General features: G+C 39.9%; 1 protein-coding gene across 5 annotated transcripts in view; it reads right to left on the reverse strand.

Annotated features, from left to right (window-relative positions):
• The window catches only part of ATG10 (autophagy related 10), a 240,616-nt gene that overhangs the window by 6,062 nt on the left and 215,217 nt on the right, over positions 1-19,337 (reverse strand). For 3 of the 5 annotated variants that reach the window (XM_080804682.1, XM_080804683.1, XM_080804686.1), the window contains 2 exons: positions 4,551-4,648; positions 3,806-3,921 (listed from right to left, as the gene is read on the reverse strand). In XM_080804682.1, coding sequence (XP_080660808.1) covers positions 3,822-3,921; positions 4,551-4,648 — 198 coding nt within the window. In that variant the 3' untranslated portion in view covers positions 3,806-3,821. Of the gene's footprint in view, positions 1-2,546; positions 3,013-3,805; positions 3,922-4,550; positions 4,649-19,337 lie in introns of those variants that run through there. The other 2 variants (XM_080804684.1, XM_080804685.1) reach the window with 2 other exon arrangements.

Genomic DNA, 19,337 nt, shown 5'->3' on the forward strand with positions numbered 1-19,337 from the left:
TTGTCACGACTCCACTCACATTCCTCTTCTATGAAACTTCCCACGTGCTTGCTTTGCACACCTTTGCCACAGCACACAACCTTCTGTCCCTGAATCTTCTTGTCTGTTTTTTCCAGTGGACTAGGGGCATTCTTAGGAGCCAGGGTCATGTCTTTCTGCTTATCATCCCTGGCAGATAGCCTAGGACTCAGTATATAAGAGGAACTCAATAGGTATCTGCTGGAGTGAGTATTTGTATATTCTTATTCTCACATTTCAATCATAAAAAAATAAAAACCCCAACACACTGGAATATCAGTTCTCTGACTTATGTAAGAGCTGGTTGTGACAATGCAGACCTCCATTTTCTCATATCTTCAGAGTATGAAGAAGAACTATACCTATCTTAGGAAAAATGGATGCAAAAACCCAGTTTTAGCGTCTTTTTTTTTTTTCTCTTTATCTAATACATCCGTATTAGGAGGATGGTTTTGTTTTTTTAACTCCCAGTCTATAAGCTAGTACTGAATGGTTAACACAGCTTCTCACCCACCCAGTCGAATCCCTGGACTGACAGCCTTTCCCAGATCACTTACGAGGGGCAGGCAGCAACTCTCTCTTCTCTGCATGCCACCTCACAACATATCAAAAAAGAAGAAGAAGAAGAAGAAGAAGAAGAAGAAGAAGAAGAAGAAGAAGAAGAAGAAGAAGAAGAAGAAGGTAAATTACTTATTATCCATCATTAAGGCATGAGAAAGAAATCAGAGTGAAAGGGAGACAATTAAATGTTAATATGACTAAGTATAGCAAGTAACAAAGGGGCAGGTTGACCAGTGGTGGCTGTGGTGGTCAGAGATGGCTTTGTAAGAGTGAATTTTATAGAGTAGGTTGGGAATCGAGTAGAGAGATGGAGAAGAAAGCATTTCCAGGTGGAAACCAGCATGAACAACTGTCAGATAAGGATGTGGGGCCCATGTGTGTCGGGAGGAATCAAGCCTGAAATGAGCTCGGAGGGTATGCTGACGCTGAAAAGGAGCAAGGGGCCAATTATCCCTCATCCCTCTCACTCCATGTGCCATTGTGCTGGTTATGAAGTGCATTCAGGTTGACTTTCCATTTTGATCTCCTCCTTGCTCTTGTTAGGTGGGTGGGATGGCTATTAAGGGACCCTTTAAACATAGAAATGGTAAAAGAAGAAGATGAGGACAATTAGCCAAGTCTCACAGCTGGCAGCTAACCAAACTCACAGTCTAGATCTCTACACTTGTATTTCACAGACCCGAGAATTGCAGTTGCTCTCACGAATCACATGGCTGAGGACCAAAGAGGTGAAGGAAGTTTTCCAACGCTACACAAGAGCAGAGTTTAGGATATTGTCTGGAAGCAGTTTTAACCAGCCTTATTTCTGCTTGAAGGGGTTTTGCATTATATTAACTGGAGAAGAAACCCAGAGGCAAAAAGCCTCATATTGCAGAGTAAGAACTGTAACTTTGAGAAAACAAAATATTTTCTAATGTTTTATAACTGTTGGGATAACAGTTTTAGGCAAAGTGGTGGGGGTGGGTAGGGAGGGGGGAGTTGAGGGGGCCACCTCCATTCTGGGGAATTTATATTTGAACTGAGGCGCTGGCCTCAATGCCCAGGAACGTTTTTTATTACAATCGCTTAGGAAGTAAAAGCCTTGTCTCCCTCCTTATTCTCTGCCTCCTGTCCCTGTCCCTTTCCACTCCCGGCCATCCTCAGCCCCGATCCTGCCTTCCCTGCCCCTCCAGGGGCCCTGAGTGCCTGGGTTTCTCATACCCACAGGGTTGCAGCAGGGGAGGGAGGGACATTTTATGATGAACCAAAAATTCCATGTTGGGGGGTGGGGGGCAGAGGAGGGGGAGGGGTGCCGCTCATGGGCCACAAATCTCTACAAGTGCCTGCTATTCCTCTCCCACTCCCTACCCCAGCACTGGTCCAACCCCTTCACCCCCAGCTGCTCCTAGGACTAGCCCATAGGCAGGGGGGTGGGGGGGGTGGGAAGGGGGTGCCCTGAAACCAAACTGGAAGCCCCCTCTGCCTCCTAGCTGGGGCCCCTGGGGTGGGGGGTCTGTGGTCAAGCCTTGTTCTGTATTGGGGATGGAGTGTGGGTGGGGAGGGAAGTTGAGGGGCTGCTGGAGAATGTATTCAAAACAATAAAACTTTGGACCTTTAAAAAAAAAAATTCTTAAAAATGGAAATTTTTATCAACCAAAAACTAAAATTTTTTGTTAAGTGGAAATACTCTGAAAAGAAAGAGAGTAGCCTGAGGAAAGGGATCTCTCTGGGGAGGGAGGTCTCTAGAATCTAGAAGAGCTTTTCAGAACTTTTTCTTGCTACTGATGAATTTTAAGGTCTTCATCAATCAGAGGGGGAAAAAATTAACTTAAAAACAACAACACCAACAAGAAACCTACACACTATCCCTACAGTGACTGACTACTATCATCTCAGAATCTGTTAGCAAAGGATAACTATTATTTCCAGACAAGTACATCATCCAGACAACATATTATTATAATTTATTTAGTTTTTTTTTTTTTTTTACCCTAGGAATGACATGGTCTGAGAAATGACTTGCTGAGAGATCTGTGTTTACGTTAGGGAGAGTGGGGGGGCGGGTGGAAATCCCTGAAGAAGTTGAAAAGATGTTAAGTGGTAAATACCAAAATGCCCAGCAAGCATGTAAGCAGGCTCTCATCCCAGCATGAATATGTGCAGCTCAGCATTTTAAAATTTACTTTTAGCTTTTCTAGCAGTTTGAATTAACCCGTTCTCTACTTCGGCTCCCTGTGTGAGAGATAAGCCCCGAACCTACAGACTACAAGCACAAGCACAGTCTTCTGCAACTGGCCAGCAGATAATCCCCTCTCCCCGATCGCTTCCTCTGAGCAGGCTGCCTTGTGGACATACATCTCCTGGATATTCCTAACCAATCAGGAGGCTCAGGGCATTACCAGTGTTGGGTAGTAAGTCCAGCTTGTTGGAGCTATACACAGAATTGGAAAAGGCCTGTTGGGAGACCAAAACCATACAAATAAATACCACACCAATGGTACATCCAGACCAGAGGTTCTCCAAAAGCAGGTGTGTCATAACCACCCCAGAGAGGCTGTTCCAGGAGGTTGATCCCAGCATTTGCAGTCATAAAAGATTCTCAGGTGACCCTGAAGTATATCCTGCATCAATAGACATGCATCTAGATTCTCTAAAGAGACAATTACATTTTTGTCTTAGTTTCAGCCCCTGGCAAGATAAAATGAAAAACAAAGCAAGCAACTCTAAACCAACAATTCTTCCAGATGAGGGACACAGCCTATCGGTTACTGCAAAATTTGCTTCCAGTGGAAAAATAAATCCATGTCAAAATATCGGTGAGTTGAACTATTGCACGGTATTTGTCCTATTAAAACCAGGGCTGGCCAGGTACACTTTTGGTGTTCTTCATGCCACAATTTCTAGGTTCTTTGGCTCAGTGGAAGAAAGTGAAGAACAAGAACAAAACAAAAGCTAAGAGAATAAAAGAAGGTTAACTGAACAGTAAAGACTTATTTCAAGAATAACAATTCTGAAATAGAATCATCCACTCCTGTAGTTGGGTGCATGTTATTATAGCAGTCCAATGCTTCCTAAATGCTTGGGCACAGCTTGGTCAGGAACCTAAACAAACAGCTCATATTCAGCCGTAATTATTAAAGATGAAAGAAGACTTAATATTTGATGGGGCCAGTAGGGAACCCAAGTGCAACAGAGACAACAGGATCTTTATAATAGCAAAACATTCAGCGCAGGCTTTCCTTTTTACCTTGTCAAGTGACACTTCATTCATCCTGAGAGGCGGTTCTGGCATAACTCAGAGGTAGATTTAGCCCAACAACTGGCCCTACAACACTCAGCCATGACGTGATATAGTTGACACTCCTAGGAAACAAGTGAAGACACATGCAATTCTAATGTTGGATGAGTGGTGGAAAATCACCACAAACAGAAGAGACGAGCTGAGTTCGAAGGTGTGCGCCCACCATGTGGAATCCCAGTTATTTCCAAATGTTAGCTCCATCGCCTGACAAGGACTTGAGATCCAAAGAGACTGAGGTAGTTAAAGGAGGAGTCAAGGCATTGAGGCTCCTGACTCCTCTTGGTGATTCCAATTTGACAGTTAAAATTTACCGTATTTGCTAAGGTAGCAGAGGGAGCAGTTAAGAACATGGCTCTGAGGTGAAAATGCCCGGGCTCAAATCCCAGTTCTACCCCTTAACCAGCTGTGTGAACTTGGCCAAGTCATTTAACCTCTCTGTGCTTTAGCTTTCTCCTCTGTAAACTGGGTAAAATAATGGAATTTAGCTCAGGGGTGTTAGAAAAATCCAACATATTAATATATCTAAAATACCTAGAACAGTGCCTAGCACACAGCAAAAATCAATAGCTGTTAGCCATTACTATTATTACAAAAAATATTTCTTTTTTAGCTTAGCTTTTAGAGTCACATAAAAAGATTTACACTTTTAAAATAAGAGTAAAAGCCAATGTATCTCGATGGTGTTTCTCACCTATTGATTTTTCGAGAATTCTCTAACACAGGAGTCATGAATTCATTCGTCTTGCAGGGATGAAGTACAAAGAAGGGTTGTCCAAGCACTGGGTGCTCCTGTAGGAATCAGAGTTGGTCCGGGATCGCCAGTGTGAATTACTTTGAAAAAGTTAAAACGCACAATCTGGTTTGTTAAAATAAACGTGTGTTTTAAATTCCAAGTTACTAAATTAAGATACAGATCAATTTCAGTTTTGAAATGTAATTCATAATCCAAACATGAGAAGAAGCTGGAGAGAAGGAGTTAGGAATTGATAAAGTAGTACAGTCAAGGACAGGAGACCACACAGCTTTGTTTTACACAATACGAACTCTAGATCAATTTTATCTGTTCCCTTGAACTCTTCGTCAACTGGTGTTTCTCTTTGGCTTGTAATTATTCTCCAGTTTTCCCTCAAGGATGTCTGCGAAGCCCAGAAGACTGACCATTTGAACCATGCATTTCATTCACCTCTTTGCAAGGGGACCAAAATCTTCCACATTTTTTTTTCCAGAAATTGGGCCAACATGCTGATTGCTTTGAGCCTGACTGTGCTGCAACAGGCACACTTTCGATGGGTAAAATGGCAGGGGGACGAGGCAGGAGAATGGCCTGCATTATTTAAATTGTTGTACTTCTGTTTGTCTGTCTGTCTGTCTCTCTTCCTGAGTCCCTCTGTTTATCTGTTTCTATCCTTCTATCTTTTCCAAGCTTATAGGGCAGTTTGTGGAAGTCAAAAACCCATTCGATGGAATTCCACTGCCTTTGTAAGAGAATGACTGGATAGAAGTACAGGTCAGATGCCAAGGTCAGGGAATGCACATCATTCGGCAAACAATGGGGAGCCCTAGGAGGTTTCCATGTAGCGAGTTACTTTGAACAAATTGTACTGATGCTAAAGCAACTATTGACAATAAATGTATTGGTTGTTTACATTGTAGATTCACCATTATGAAAAGACTGCAATCTCAACTACTACTATGGTCTAAATGTTTGCATTTCTCCAAATTCATGTATTGAAATCCTAATGCCCAGGGTGATGGTCTTACAGGAGGTGGGGCTTTGGGAGGTGATTAGGTCAGGAGGGTAGAGTCCTCTGGAGTGAGATTTAGGACCTTATAAAAGAGACCCTCTAGGGGCACCTGGGTGGCTCAGTGAGTTAAGCCTCTGTCTTCAGCTCAGGTCATGATCCCAGGGTCCTGGGATCGAGCCCCACATCAGGCTCTCTGCTCAGCAGGGAGCCTGCTTCCCTCTCTCTCTCTCTCTGCCTGCCTCTCTGCCTACTTGTGATCTCTGTCTGTCAAATAAATAAAATCTTTAAAAATAAATAAATAAATAAATAAATAAATAAATAAATAAAATAAAAGAGACCCTCTAAACGCTAGCTCGCCCCTTTCTGCCACGTGAGGACACAACAAGAAGTGTGCGACCTGAAAGAAGGCCTTCATGAGAACAGACTGGCACCCTGAGCTCAGACTTCAGAATTGTGAGGAATATATTTCTGTTGTTTATAAACTACCCAGTCAATGGTACTTTGTTATAGCTGCCCAAGCAATCTAAGACAAATACCTACAGAGATCGCACAGGTGACCTGAAGGAGCAAGGTCAGTTGACTACACCAGCTGGTGACAGGGACTGTGGGGGCCTGGAGGGTGCTCCCAGCCAAGACTAGGCTTGCTACTCTGCTCCAGCCAATTGTGCCATGTGGGAATGCAGGTTCTGTGTGCCAGGTCTTCCCGTTTGTCAAAATAGCCTAGGAATCCAGATTTTTATGTAAAGCCTCCTAAATTTAAATTTTGGCACTTGAAAAAAAAAAAAAAAACAACATAGACTGGGCCAAATAAAACAAGCCTGTTGGCTGGATTTGGACTAGGGGCCTAACTTCTTCTCTTGGCTTCTTCTCCTCTTCTCAGCCAGTCCAAGGAGGAGCTGAACTCAGAGCATCCCTGGAAAGAATTACGTTTGGTTGTTGCTGCTAACTCTGGCCTCGAACCCCAAAACACTCACGTCTGTGTGCATGTGCACAAACCTACTCACAGGAAACTGGAGGCACCTCCACTGTATATTGGAGACACTGCGTGTGGAGGTTTGGGGGTGCACGAGGGTTGAGGACTGGGTGTGGGTCGGTGTAGGTCTCCCAAGTGCCACCACCTCCAGAGTCTGCCCAGTGGCCTGACTCTTACAGCAGAGCCTGGGCTCCCCCTTTTCTGCTCTTTCACTACCACCTCCCTCCCATCACTGAGCAGACCCTGAGGTCATACCCCAAATGTGTGATGCCTATAGCAAGTCCTTCTGTCCAGCTTGATTCTGGCTCCCCTTACCTGCCTTAAACTAGTATTTATTAATTCAACACACGTCTACTGATCATCTCTTATGTGTCTGCCAGGAACAGTTCTGGATATGGTAACAGAGATCACTGTATCTCAGAGATAAACGAAGTCCCTGATCCCATGGAACTTACATGCCAGTGCAAGAGACAGCCAATAAATACATAGAACAAATCAAGAAACAAGATAATCCAAATAATAATAAGTGCCATGAACAAAATAAGAAGGGTCCCTTGATTTTGAGAGCACTTAGAACCCAAAAGCTCCTTCTTGTTGTTAAATAAATCTTTTAAGTATGTTGTTAATCATGACCACTCTTCTAGCAATGTGTCAAAAACATCCATAATCACTTCCATGGTTAAACTGTATATGGCCAACACCCAATACTTTCTCAAATGCAACAGCTTCTCTCAGTTATGGCAAATTAACCAAACCATTAATTGCTTTTCAAACACTGGTGGAAAATTAATTTTAAAAGTACCCTCAAATCCTTGTTTCTAAATATGTAAGACTACTGGATACCTTAAGACATAATAACCTTAGTTATTATGAATATAATAATCATTATATAATGTAGAAAAATAGTTTTCCTGATGTGATTAGAATTCATATATTCCCTTATTCACTTAGCAAATATTAAGTCTTCTTGCCTGATAATTTTATAATGACTTAACCCTAACTGAAGGCAAAAGGATCTATAGATTAAAAATGTGATTAATCTTAGAGATATCCTAATGCTGCAGAAGTGACAGAATTCAAAGTTAGCCTTATGACCTGAGCCAATACTCTGCTTTCAGTCACATTCAATCCGCTACTTCTGCAAGTCAGGCAATTTGTATTCAAGACAAGGTAGAGAATTTACAAATAATTCAAGCCATCTGATCAGTGTAGACAATCAATCTGGATAATATTCTCCAAAAGCCATTTTTCTACAATGGAGATTGTTTAAGGCTCATGCTATCTGGAAAGATTATCTGTATTTTCTACTTTCTCCCTCAGACAGCCAGAATCAGAGATGAAAGCCGTCTTTCATTTTTAGTTTGGGAATTATGTGCAGGAGTTCAAAAAAAATCTAAAATCCTACACCTTATTTGTTTAACATACCATTTTCAGAAATGGAAGAACATCAAAACTGTCAGGATCTTTTTAGTGACATTTCTTAGATCAATTCAGAAGGTAAATTTGTGTGAAAGTGCTACCATCTGCTGTCAGTACTAATGAACTGATGCAAATCTGCACTGAGAAAAATGTCAGTGTGGAAATACATGCAGCCAATGAACTGTGTTAGGCTTACAACTCAATAAACACTTCTACTGGAACAAAGTTCTGCTAAATGGTTTTCCGTGAAAATAGAAATGATGGGTCAGATTTCTATCTCTGTAACTCTAGAGGAGTTATATAGGCACATTCTCCTATGAAATTTAATTTAGCAATGGTTAAATGTCTCATAAAATAAGTCTGACATGAATACTGTGAATTGGTTTCAGAACTATTAGATATGACTATCACAAGGAAATGATAATACTGCACCTTCATTCTTACATCTAATAAAGGGGATGAATTTCTTGGTTCGTTTCTTAATTTTCCTGGCTCTCCAGGAGGGCACAAACATTATTTCACATACTGAGCTTTCATCCAGTTTCATATTCCAGACTGATCAAATTTGCCTTCCACTCAGGGTACATTCCTTAGAAATGGAGAGGGATATTTTCCTAAGCCCGCTTCCTCCAGCAGGGAAAGGAACACGGCTATTGAACAGTTACAGAATGAGACACTGTACTAAGTGCTTTGCATGGGGTCACCTATCCGAGTAATTCTTTGAGGAAGGCTTTCTTTTTGCCACTTTGGGGAATGGTTCAAAGGGATTACGTTTAAAGTCACCCATGGAGTGAGAGGTGAAGCACTTCCAAAGTCCAGTCTTACATGGCACCCACTCCCCCACTGACCAGAGCAGGCAGCAAGGATGTTTAATCCTCTCTAGTCCACCTCTTCCAAAATCTATTTGTTTTTATTTTAAAATAATGTGCTTTCATAAAATTATAAGAGCAATACATTTTCTGAGAGAGCTCAGAAAATACAGAAAACAGCAGAGTAAAAGCAAGATAACCTAAAACTGCCCAACTCAGATTTAATCACTATTTGGTGAATTTCAAACTTTATCATGTGCCCACATGTAGTTTTCTATTGCTTTTTATTCATTGAACAGATAGATGTTTCTTGAGTGCCAACTACACGCCACTCCCTGCCATACCTTTTTTTGTTGGTGTTTGTGAAATTTCTTTGTCTTCTGTTTTACAGATTTCTGTACTTATTTCTATTTTTTTGCCCTACATATATTTTGTTTGGATTTATTTTGTTTCTCTTAATTTTTAAATGTTCCATGGGTGCTTAAGAATTACATATAAAGAATATGGAATCTTGAGTTGTTGCCTATAGTGCTCTCCATGTATTACTAGATCAAGCTGGGTTATTGTGTTATCCACATTTTCTAGACTCCGATCCACTTGATCTACAAATTTCCAAGGAAGTTCAGATCTCCCCTGTAATAGCGGATCTGTCCACTTCTGCTTGTGGTTTGTCAATTTTTGCTTCATATATCCTGAAGCTGCTTTATTTAAATGCATATATTTTCCTAGGGGATGAAGCTTTAATACAAAGTGATCATACTTATCTCTGATTATGCGTTCTGCCCTCCAAAAAGAACTTTTGATAAAAATATAGCCATACCAACTTTCCATTACCTTATGCATTTAAAATATTATTTGCCTTTCAACGTGTATCCTCATGTTTCATATAAATAATATATTTTCCATAAAAATGACATTGACAGGTTTTTAAGAAATCCACCTTTATAATCTATCTCTTAAATGGAGTGCTTATTTCACTTACAGGCTTTGTAATCCCTGGTATAATTTAATTTGTTCCAGTGTATTTTAGACTTTTTTTTTTAGAGAGAGAAAGAGTACATGTGCAGAAACAGGGGGAGGGGCAGAATGCATGGTGTGGAGGGGGGCGGGCAGAGAGAGAGGGATTGAGAGAATCTGAAGCAGGCTCCACGTTCATTGCAGACCCTGATGTCCGGCTGGATCTCATGACCCCGAGATCATGACCTGAGCCAAAATCAAGTCAAATGCTTAACCAACTGAGCCATCCAGCTGCCCCTTAGAGTTTTTCCTTATTCTATTTTTTTTTTAAGAGATTTTATTTATTTGAGAGAGCAAGAGCGAAAGAGAGAGAGCACAAGTGGGAAGACGGGCAGATGCAGACTCCCCGCTGAGCAGGAAGCCTGACATGGGGCTCGATCCCAGGACCCCGGGATCATGAGCTGAGCTGAAGGCAGACACTTAACTGACTGAGCCACTCAGGTGCCCCTTCCTTATTCTATTTTTAATGTTTCTTTTGCTTTTCATTTTTCCTCCTTTGCTGCTTTCCATTGGACTGAGTATAGGCTCAATTTTTTTCTCATTGTTTTTTTCTCTTTTTATGAATTTGAAATTATCCCACAATCTTTAAGTAAACTTTGACTTGATAAAATATAGTTACTCAGTACATTTGCCTTTTTCCCAGATAATTCAAGTGCCCTGGGGTGTTTAACTCTGATCACTCCTTCCTGATATCTGCACTATCATGGTCCAGTATTTCAGCTGTATCTTTTGTTTCTTAATCCCATAAACTAGAAATTATTAATGTTTTGAACTCAGTGTTAGAAATCAACTCACATCTGACTATTCTTTTTGCTTGCCATTTTCCCCCTATATCTCAGGTATTCATTTTGGAATCATTTTTTTTGTCATTGAAATATGTCCCTCAGAACACCCCTGAGTGAAGATCTGTAGGCGGTAAATGCCCCATATTGTTAATGCTTTATCTTGCCCTCATTTTTTGAAAATAAGTTTTTGTACGTAAAAAGTTTTAGGTTACAATTACATTCTCTCAACACTTTGAATATATTATCCCATTTTTTTCTCCTGGCTTCCATTTTTGTCTGTTTGGAAGTGAACTTTCGGTCACATTGTCACTTCTTATAAGATCTTCTCTTTCCCTTTGATGTTTTACTATAATGTGTCCATGTGTGGATTCATTTTCATTTATCCTGTTTGGATTCACTGAGCTACCTGCACCTGAATATCAGAGTCCTTTCAGCAATCCTGGAAAAGCTTCAGCATTAGCTTTTGGGAATATTCATTCTCTTTCATTCCCTCCAGTTCCTTCTTCTGGAACTCCTATTAGACACATCTTTGTCCTCCTCCCTCCCTAGTGTCTCTTAACCTGTTATATTTATCATTTTTCTCTTACTTTTTTTCTACAATGTGTATAATTTGTTCAGAGTCTTCTTCTAACACATCAATGCTTCCTTTAACTATATTTATCTGCTTTTTAGTTTAGGCCTTCTAATTAGATTGCTTTTCTTTCAAAAGTTCTATTTGATTATTTATTAAGTTTACCTGATCATTTTTGATAGTCTCTTCTTCCTGTATTTTTACTCTCCGTATTTTCTTCCATCTTAATAATTATATTCAACATATTTATTTGTATTTTTGCATCTAAAATTTTTTAGACACGAATTTAAGCATCTGATACTACAGTTTGTTGTTTTTGTTAAGCTTTTGCTTCTAGTTAAGCTTTCTCGATTTGTTATAAATTCTGTACTTTTTAAATTGGGACCTAGTAGAACTATAAATGCAGTAATTCTTTGAGGCCTAGTATTAAAAGTGCATCCTTCCACAGAAGTTCACATATGCTTTTTTCTGATGCCTAAGGGTGGGGAGGGAAGAAGAGGTATGTTTAAGAATTTTCTTTTACTCTTTTTACATGATTTACATAGAATTAAGTAAAGTAGAAAGGGTCAAATGGGTAAAAGGAAAAAAAAAAACTTTATAGAGAATGATGGGGAGGCATGCTATTTTCGGCAAGTTGGTGAGGGAAGGCTTCTTTGCAGAGGTAACATTTGAGCAGAGAGCTGACCAAGTAAAGAGCAAGCCATGTAATTCTTCGGAAAATGAGTAATTTCAGCTTGGGAACAACAAGGGCAAAGATCTCAAGATCCTCCTGAGGGAGAGTGCTTGCAGTGTTCAAAGAACAGTATGAAGACAAGGTGGCCGGGTGGAATGAAGGGTGATCGTGGGAAAAGGAAGCCTGGAGGGGTAACCAAAAGGTAAGATCATGGAATGCCTTGCAAGGCATGGAAAAGATTTGGAGTTTTATGATGAGTGTGATGGGGAGACTTTGGGGAGATTTTGAAGAAAGTGACATATTCTGATTTACAGTTTCAAATATTAGTCTTGATATTGGAGAAGGAGAAGCAGAAGAGCAGCTAGAAGGTGATGTAGTAGCTCAGAGAGGAAGGTGGCACTAGGTGATAGTAGTGTGGGTGGGGGAGAATGGTCAGATTTGAGATTTATTTTGAAAAGAGAGCCAATAAGATTTGTAAAAGGATTCAATGTTCTCTGTGAGAAAAAAGAAAGAGCCAAGGATGACTCCCAAGCTGAAATGTCTGCTCCTGTTTTCTTGACTCTTTGTCTAGTGAGGATTTGCAGGGGTTTTCTTATTAATGGGTATTCACTCTTCCATAACTTTTGAGGACACTAATTCTTTTCATTCACTCAGCCATCACTGTGAGCCATGCACTGGTTCAAATATTAGTATTAGAGTGGTACATAGACGAATTAACACCAGCTCCCATAAAAGATGCTGAAAATATTCAAAATACTTTAAATTTCTAGATTGTTCATTGCCCTTAAATTTTGCTCAGGATGATTTACATGTGGAATATAATATTAACTAATTAAATCTATATTTTTTCTTTCATTTCTTTTATCATTTTTATGTTTAAAAATCCTATTCAGAATTAGAAAACTGGGTATTTACTTATATTTATGTACAGTTTATCATGAAACTACTTGCTGTTCCCCAAATACACTATTTTTCTTACCAAACCTTTGTACATGAGGTTCTCTCTGTACAGAATACCCGTCTACCCCTTCTCGCCTACTCATGCCCATTTCTCTCCCACAGATCTCAGCTTTCTTTTACCCCAGTCCTGCACCAGGTGCCCTCCCTCTGTGTTCCCACTGCACCTCCTGCTTAAGCCTACTGTTTAGTTCCACACCATTCTGCCTAGGTAATAGTTTACAGGAATCTTCCATTACTAAACTAAAATTCCTTGAGGGCAGAGGAAGGATTCTGATTACTATTTTAATCTCAGCATGCATAACAGTGCCCTTCACCTAGTAGGCACTCAATAAATACTAGTGGAATCACTGTCTAGACAAAACATGCTACTGTGCCAATGTAAATTATCAGCATATGCAGCCTGTTTTATAAGGGGGATATTTGTGGGGATGCCCTAGTGGCCCCCTATGCTGCTGTGGGGACGTTAAAGGAAAAGAAACATTTTCTCTCCTTGTCACAAAACCAGGGCAGTACCTTCTGTACATTTATGAGTCTCTAGATAAGAACTTCAATATTTGTTTTCCCAAGTATTTCTTCCAAAATGCATCTCAGAAAAAAGGAGAGGGTCTAGAGGCACGCCAGGAATAACTCTCCATATAAAAACTTATGTCGACTGGGGTGCCTGGGTGGCTCAGTCGGTTGAGTGGCCAACTCTTGATTTTTGGCTCAGGTCACGACCTCTGAGTCCTGGGATTGAGCCCTGCATTGCAATGCAGCCCGCTCTGTGCTCAGTGGGTAGTCAGCTTCAGGATTCTCTCTCTTCCTCTACCCCTCCCCCTGCTCACTCTTTCTCAAATAAATAAACGAATCTTTAAAAAAAAAATGCCAACTACGCAATACATTCTAAGATCTATGTATTGGTTTCTATAGTGTTTATTATTTCCAAAAAATAATACCCTACCTGAAAAAAAATTGATGTGCCAAGATGCATATTTTAATTCTCTGAGTTAGCCTACCCCCATGCCACACCACAGTATCCCCCTAAGGTGTGTTACCCAGACTAGGAAACACTACTAAAATATATAATAAACTCATGAATTTCTACTTAACTCACTCCTATATCAGTTCACGTGTTTTTGCCTAATGTGTTCATAAATATCACTGAATACCTATTGTGAGTAAGACTCCATGCTAAACATTCAACCATCTATCTACCCATCCGCCCATTCATTTACTCAAAGTAATATTTATGGAGCATAATTCTATATACCAGCCACTGTTCCGGGCCCTGGAGATATAAGCATACTTGAGACAGAAGCAAAGTCTGCTCTCATGGAGTTTGTAGTCTAGTTTTAGGTACTAGAAAGATATAAAAGAACATCCCATCATCTCAGCTCCTGAGGTTTACAATCCAGCTGCCCCCTCCTCCCCCCGCCCCATACTCAAAGTCCTGGTTTGAACCTCTGGGAAGAGAATTCCAAAGGTCAAATACATTTTTCACCACTCAGTCCCCTCCACTTAGGATTTCTAAAGAGAATGGAAAAAGCGATCCTTAGGGAGAACAGAAATTTCATTTGGCCTGATGCTGGGAGTGGGAGTAGTAGTGAGACTTGTGAGCAGAAACCAGAAAAGCTGGCAGAGAGATACCCTCTGTGGGAGGGATTTTTCTTTTCATCATTTGGAGAAGAGACATGAGGAGGCTTCCCACTCCAGAGAAGACTGTAGGGATCTCAGTGACACTAGGAGAGAATGAGACGTTTCCTGCTGTGAGATGCCGGGGATCCTGAGGAAGGCCGGCAGCGCTGGAGGCCAGAGATGAGCTTGCCAATAAATGAGAGGCAGCCCAGGCCTGTGGACCCATGGATGGAAAGACTCTTTGTTCCCTCAAGTGGTACTCATGGCGAGATCCTGATGCCTCCTCAACTACTCTTTCATTGTACCGTGAGGGGTTTCCATAACACTGTGTTGAGTACAGTGCAGTCAGAAACACCGGGCTGTACACAGGGTGTATATTTTTATGAGCTCAGAGGGACCTGGACTCAAATGGAAGAGGACAGCTCCTCCCCACTCCTTATCTCTCCCCTTGCTTATTAGGGCACCCATGATTCAAGGGTTATAGAAATCACTGTAACACAACAGATTGCGTAGCACTCAGAAGGTACAAATCCAGGAATATAGGAATTCAGAGGAAGGAGAGGTCAGTTCAGACTGGCGGGAGGCAGCAAAGACTTCCTGAAGACATGGTACTTCATCCGGTCCAGGCCTGAAATAGCTGGCAGGACTTGGGTTGGAGGCTCTAAGAAAGAGATTCCTCCAAGTTTAGTGGGGAGGGAGTTAAGTGAGGGGCACACAGACTTCCACCTTTTAGGTAGGACTGAGAAGTTTGGTAAAGTTAGAGAAGAAAAAAACGCCCATTTTTGTTTATTGTGTTGGCGACACTGTTAAATAACTGAAGCGACCCCTGTAAGATCCAAAGAATTCTCTGAAAGTAATCAAGACCTAGCCAAGACAAAGAAGCAAGTTTTGAAGTACAAGCAATTCTTTCTTATTGTTTTGAAAAGAGACAGGGAAAAACAGGGTGAGGGGAGAAATATCCCAGGACAGACACCTATCCCAAATGAGTGTGTGAGGTTACAGATACAAGGACAGTGAGAGAATATTTAAAAATAGATTCAAGTGGGAAAGAAACGCAAGTCTTGCCCATGTACCCTGAAAGGTCAGCAAGTTTCTCCTTGTTTTTTGGATAGGCAGGGGGAGCTCAGGGAAGCCACACTTGGCCCAAGTTGCACCTGTTGACATTTTGTGGCCAGTTAATTAGGAATAAAATCTTAACTGTGTTTGGAAAGTTAGATTTAAAAAAAAAAAAAAGGAGAGTTCTTCAAATTCATATGCTGCACAGAAGCCACCAGGCTTCCTAGAATATTTATTAAAAATTACAAACATCACAGTAATAGTTCTTATAGACACCACCTCCTCTGCTAACAAAAACTTTCCTTTCATGGCTCCAGAGGGAGTCCAGAAACTAATTCTCCCACTCCTACATACATCTACAAAGGGCTCCCTCCCTGGGCTGCTGACAGTCCTAACTCCAACTCCTGGATTAGAAAGCAGAGTTTGAATATATTTATAGACTCTGTATAGGTTTTTGCTTTAAGCAACACCATTAATATGTCAGAATCCTGAGTTCCCAAACTTCTTCAGTTATCAATTTGTTGTACATTATTTAATCTCTCTGTATTTTGATATGCAAAATAGAAATAGCACTGCTGATACTTCACAGGGTGAGAGGAGATAACCAACAAGACCATTATGAAGCTTGCTGGGGGAAAAAGAGCTTATGTAAATGTCTATTAATTAAACAGGAACGGCTGCACAACTAGGTCAGGCATGATGATAAGACTGAACAACCCAACCCAGCCACCAGCATCAAAAAGAAGAAATGAACATTTAATCCCGATAGCACTTGTTGATTGCATTTTATAAAGAATATTAAATTGTAATATTCTGTAACATAATACACAGTAGCATATTTCAGAGCCTCCTCAAAGAATTCTTTGATAGAACAGAAACTTATTAGAGACAACAGCCAAAAACAAAAACAAAAGAGCAAGCCAATTACTAATGAAGAACTTGTAAAAAGCTAATCAAAGCTCTCATCCAGAGAAAATGAGAAAATCTGAGGCTCAGAATGATTTTGTATATTGATGAGATTTTTATATAGCGTCACAGAAAGAAAAATAAAACAGATTTAAATGAAGACAAAAAGGACTCTAAGTCTCTGTTTAAAAGCCTTGTTATGTCCCATATCAATGTTTTTATTAAAATGTTCTGTTCTGGTGGGAACATCCATTTTTTTAAAAAATACCTGATGGGTCGTGGTGTCTATAGAGGACACTCTCGGTTTGCCTCTCTCCAGTCAAACCCTTGAGTGTTGGCAGGGCTAGACAGAACCCTCATTTAGCCTCCACCCATCCTGCAGAAAATTACTCAGAGGGGTGGCCTGTCCAAGGTCACCGCACTCAGAAATGATGGAGCTGAGACTCATGTCAGATTCCAGAACGGAACGGAGTCTTCCCCTGCCACTGCCAAGCCTGCTAAGGACTAAATGCAACACTTCGGCATGAAGCAACTTGCAGGCATTACATTTATTCTATTTTTGTCTTAAAGGAAAACAATTGGGAGCTTGTTCTTTCCAAGCATTAATTCTTTTTTTTTTCCCCCTTCCATATATTACATAATGGTGACCATTTTTGGCTTACTAAGTCTATTTCTGAGATACTCACCAAAACAGTGACACTATTTTAGAGCTGGGGATGTTGGGGGTATAATAGAGAGGTGAGTCAGCAATCATAAAATTCAAGGATTTTCAAGAACAAACTCATAAACAACCTAATTCATTGATAATCAGATGTTAATATCTGACAACTATTGTACGGGAAAGATGTTTTATGAGCAACACAGAATAAGACAGCAGTCTGTTAGTCTAACTGCTTTTTAGAACGCTGCCAAACACAATTTTTTAAGGCAACAAAAAGACATACAGATGAATCTTCAAGATGATTTTTTAAAAAGTATCACAATGCTCTTTTCAGATAAAATATAATCAAAGTAAATTCCTTTTTATTATTTATTTTTTTTCCAAGTAAATTCCTAATAAAAGAACCCTAGTTTACAGCTAACCGTTATGTATTTCCTTCCTGCTTCTTATCCAACTTTGGTAATAAAAAGATCCCTTTTATTCCCAGAAGCAGATTTCCCAGTGATTCAAGTTAAAATTAGTTTTTCTCTTTAGAAGATCTCTCAAAAGAGACTCCATGAAGAAAATTCCAAAGGATGTGATAAACCTGTTACAAATCTGTTGTTACTTGTTAGTAATGAAATGTATTAGGCAAAGACATATAAAAATTTAGCTACTATGAGATATTGCTCCCACTTTTTAGACTACTAATAATTAGAAACGAGGTAACAAAAACACTACTAATAGACCATAGTATTAAGAAACTACACTCTTCCATATAAAACTATAATCGCAGATTTTCCTCAGACAATTATATCCTGGTATTGTGCAAACAAGTATTTGGGTAAGGATGGCAGCTACTTATTTTTAAAGACATTTTATTAAAAATGTAAGCGAAGTTAGGATTTAAAAAAATGTACATTCTAATCCCACTTTCCAACCAAATCCATTTTTTTTTTCATTTCTCCATAGTAACTTCTGCTGGAATTTTAAGAACTGATTTTTATAGCTTGGATCTAGTTCAGTATTTTCTAGACAAGAAAGTCTAGGACACAAAAAAGAGAGTCTAAAACTGAAAAAGAAAACCGGTACCAGGAAATCCGCGCAGGCCTCCCACATGAACTCAAGGCTGAGCTCTGAGATCACTATTATTCTCTTACATGTCCCTTCACACCAGTAAATCTTATGATTGCTTCAGACTAGGTCATCCTTGAATTTTTGTCTTTCCTTTCTCTTAAAGGTTAATTTCTTCCCAATGTTATTGTTAACTATCTACTTATCTTTCATAGTTATGTACACAGTGAATATATCATTTTGTGATTCATTTCTTTTCTTTTTAGCTCTTAACATTATTTCATATATACTTTTCTGTATTTTGTATACTCCTTATAACTTTCTTTTTAGCTATATAATATTCTATCTGGCTAATATAATAGACTTTACCATTATTCCACTGTTAGATATTTAAACCATTTTCCAGTTTTATACTATTATACATTGTGTGTGTGTATTATGCATTATGGATTATTTCCTCATAATAACATTTCAGGAATAAGTAAAAACAGTGGGGGTATCTATATGGCTGTTGATCTGTATTATCACATTTCCCTCCAATATTATTAAACTAATATATATTGCCACCAATACAAACTACTTGACTCTTCCCTCACGGTTTAAAGTAGCACCGTCTTAATGTTAGAATTAAATCCTCCTTGGAAATATTTCACAGAAACATCACACAGACTTTATGAAGACTCTAGGCAACTAGTTTAGGCTTTATGCCACTTTCGACTTGGCCATAGGATGCAACCCTTGGGAATTAATGACTTGGTGTAGGAGAACAAACACATGGAGAAGGGTTAGGGCTCAGGGCAGGGTTGGGTGACTTTCTCAAATGCTCGTAAACACCTTATGTCCCTGATGCTGTTTTTCCAGATTGGCTGGGGCAGGGTCACCAGGTTCTCAGGAAGCTATGCCAAAGCTTCAGGCTCTCAGAGGAGGCTGTATGATCCTACCCGAGTCTCCAACAAGCTGGTACCTGGGTCTCAAGGGGCCATGAAAATAGGCCATAAGAAATCTCATTAACTAAAGCTCATGCTCTCCTCAGATTCTGTGGCAGTTGGTGTAAATATGGCTGTAGTATTATCATATCACTCCTCTAAAAGCTCTTGACTTAGCTTGGCAAGGGTCTGGAAAATAATGTTAAGTGTAAAACCCAGCACACAACATTGTATACTCATTATGATTACAACTATGGATATGCTGACATGAAACTTGCCCACTAAAGAAAAATGGTATCCAAACTTTCAT

This window comes from Martes martes (genome assembly GCF_963455335.1).
Source record: "Martes martes genome assembly, chromosome: 5".
NCBI lineage: Eukaryota > Metazoa > Chordata > Mammalia > Carnivora > Mustelidae > Martes > Martes martes.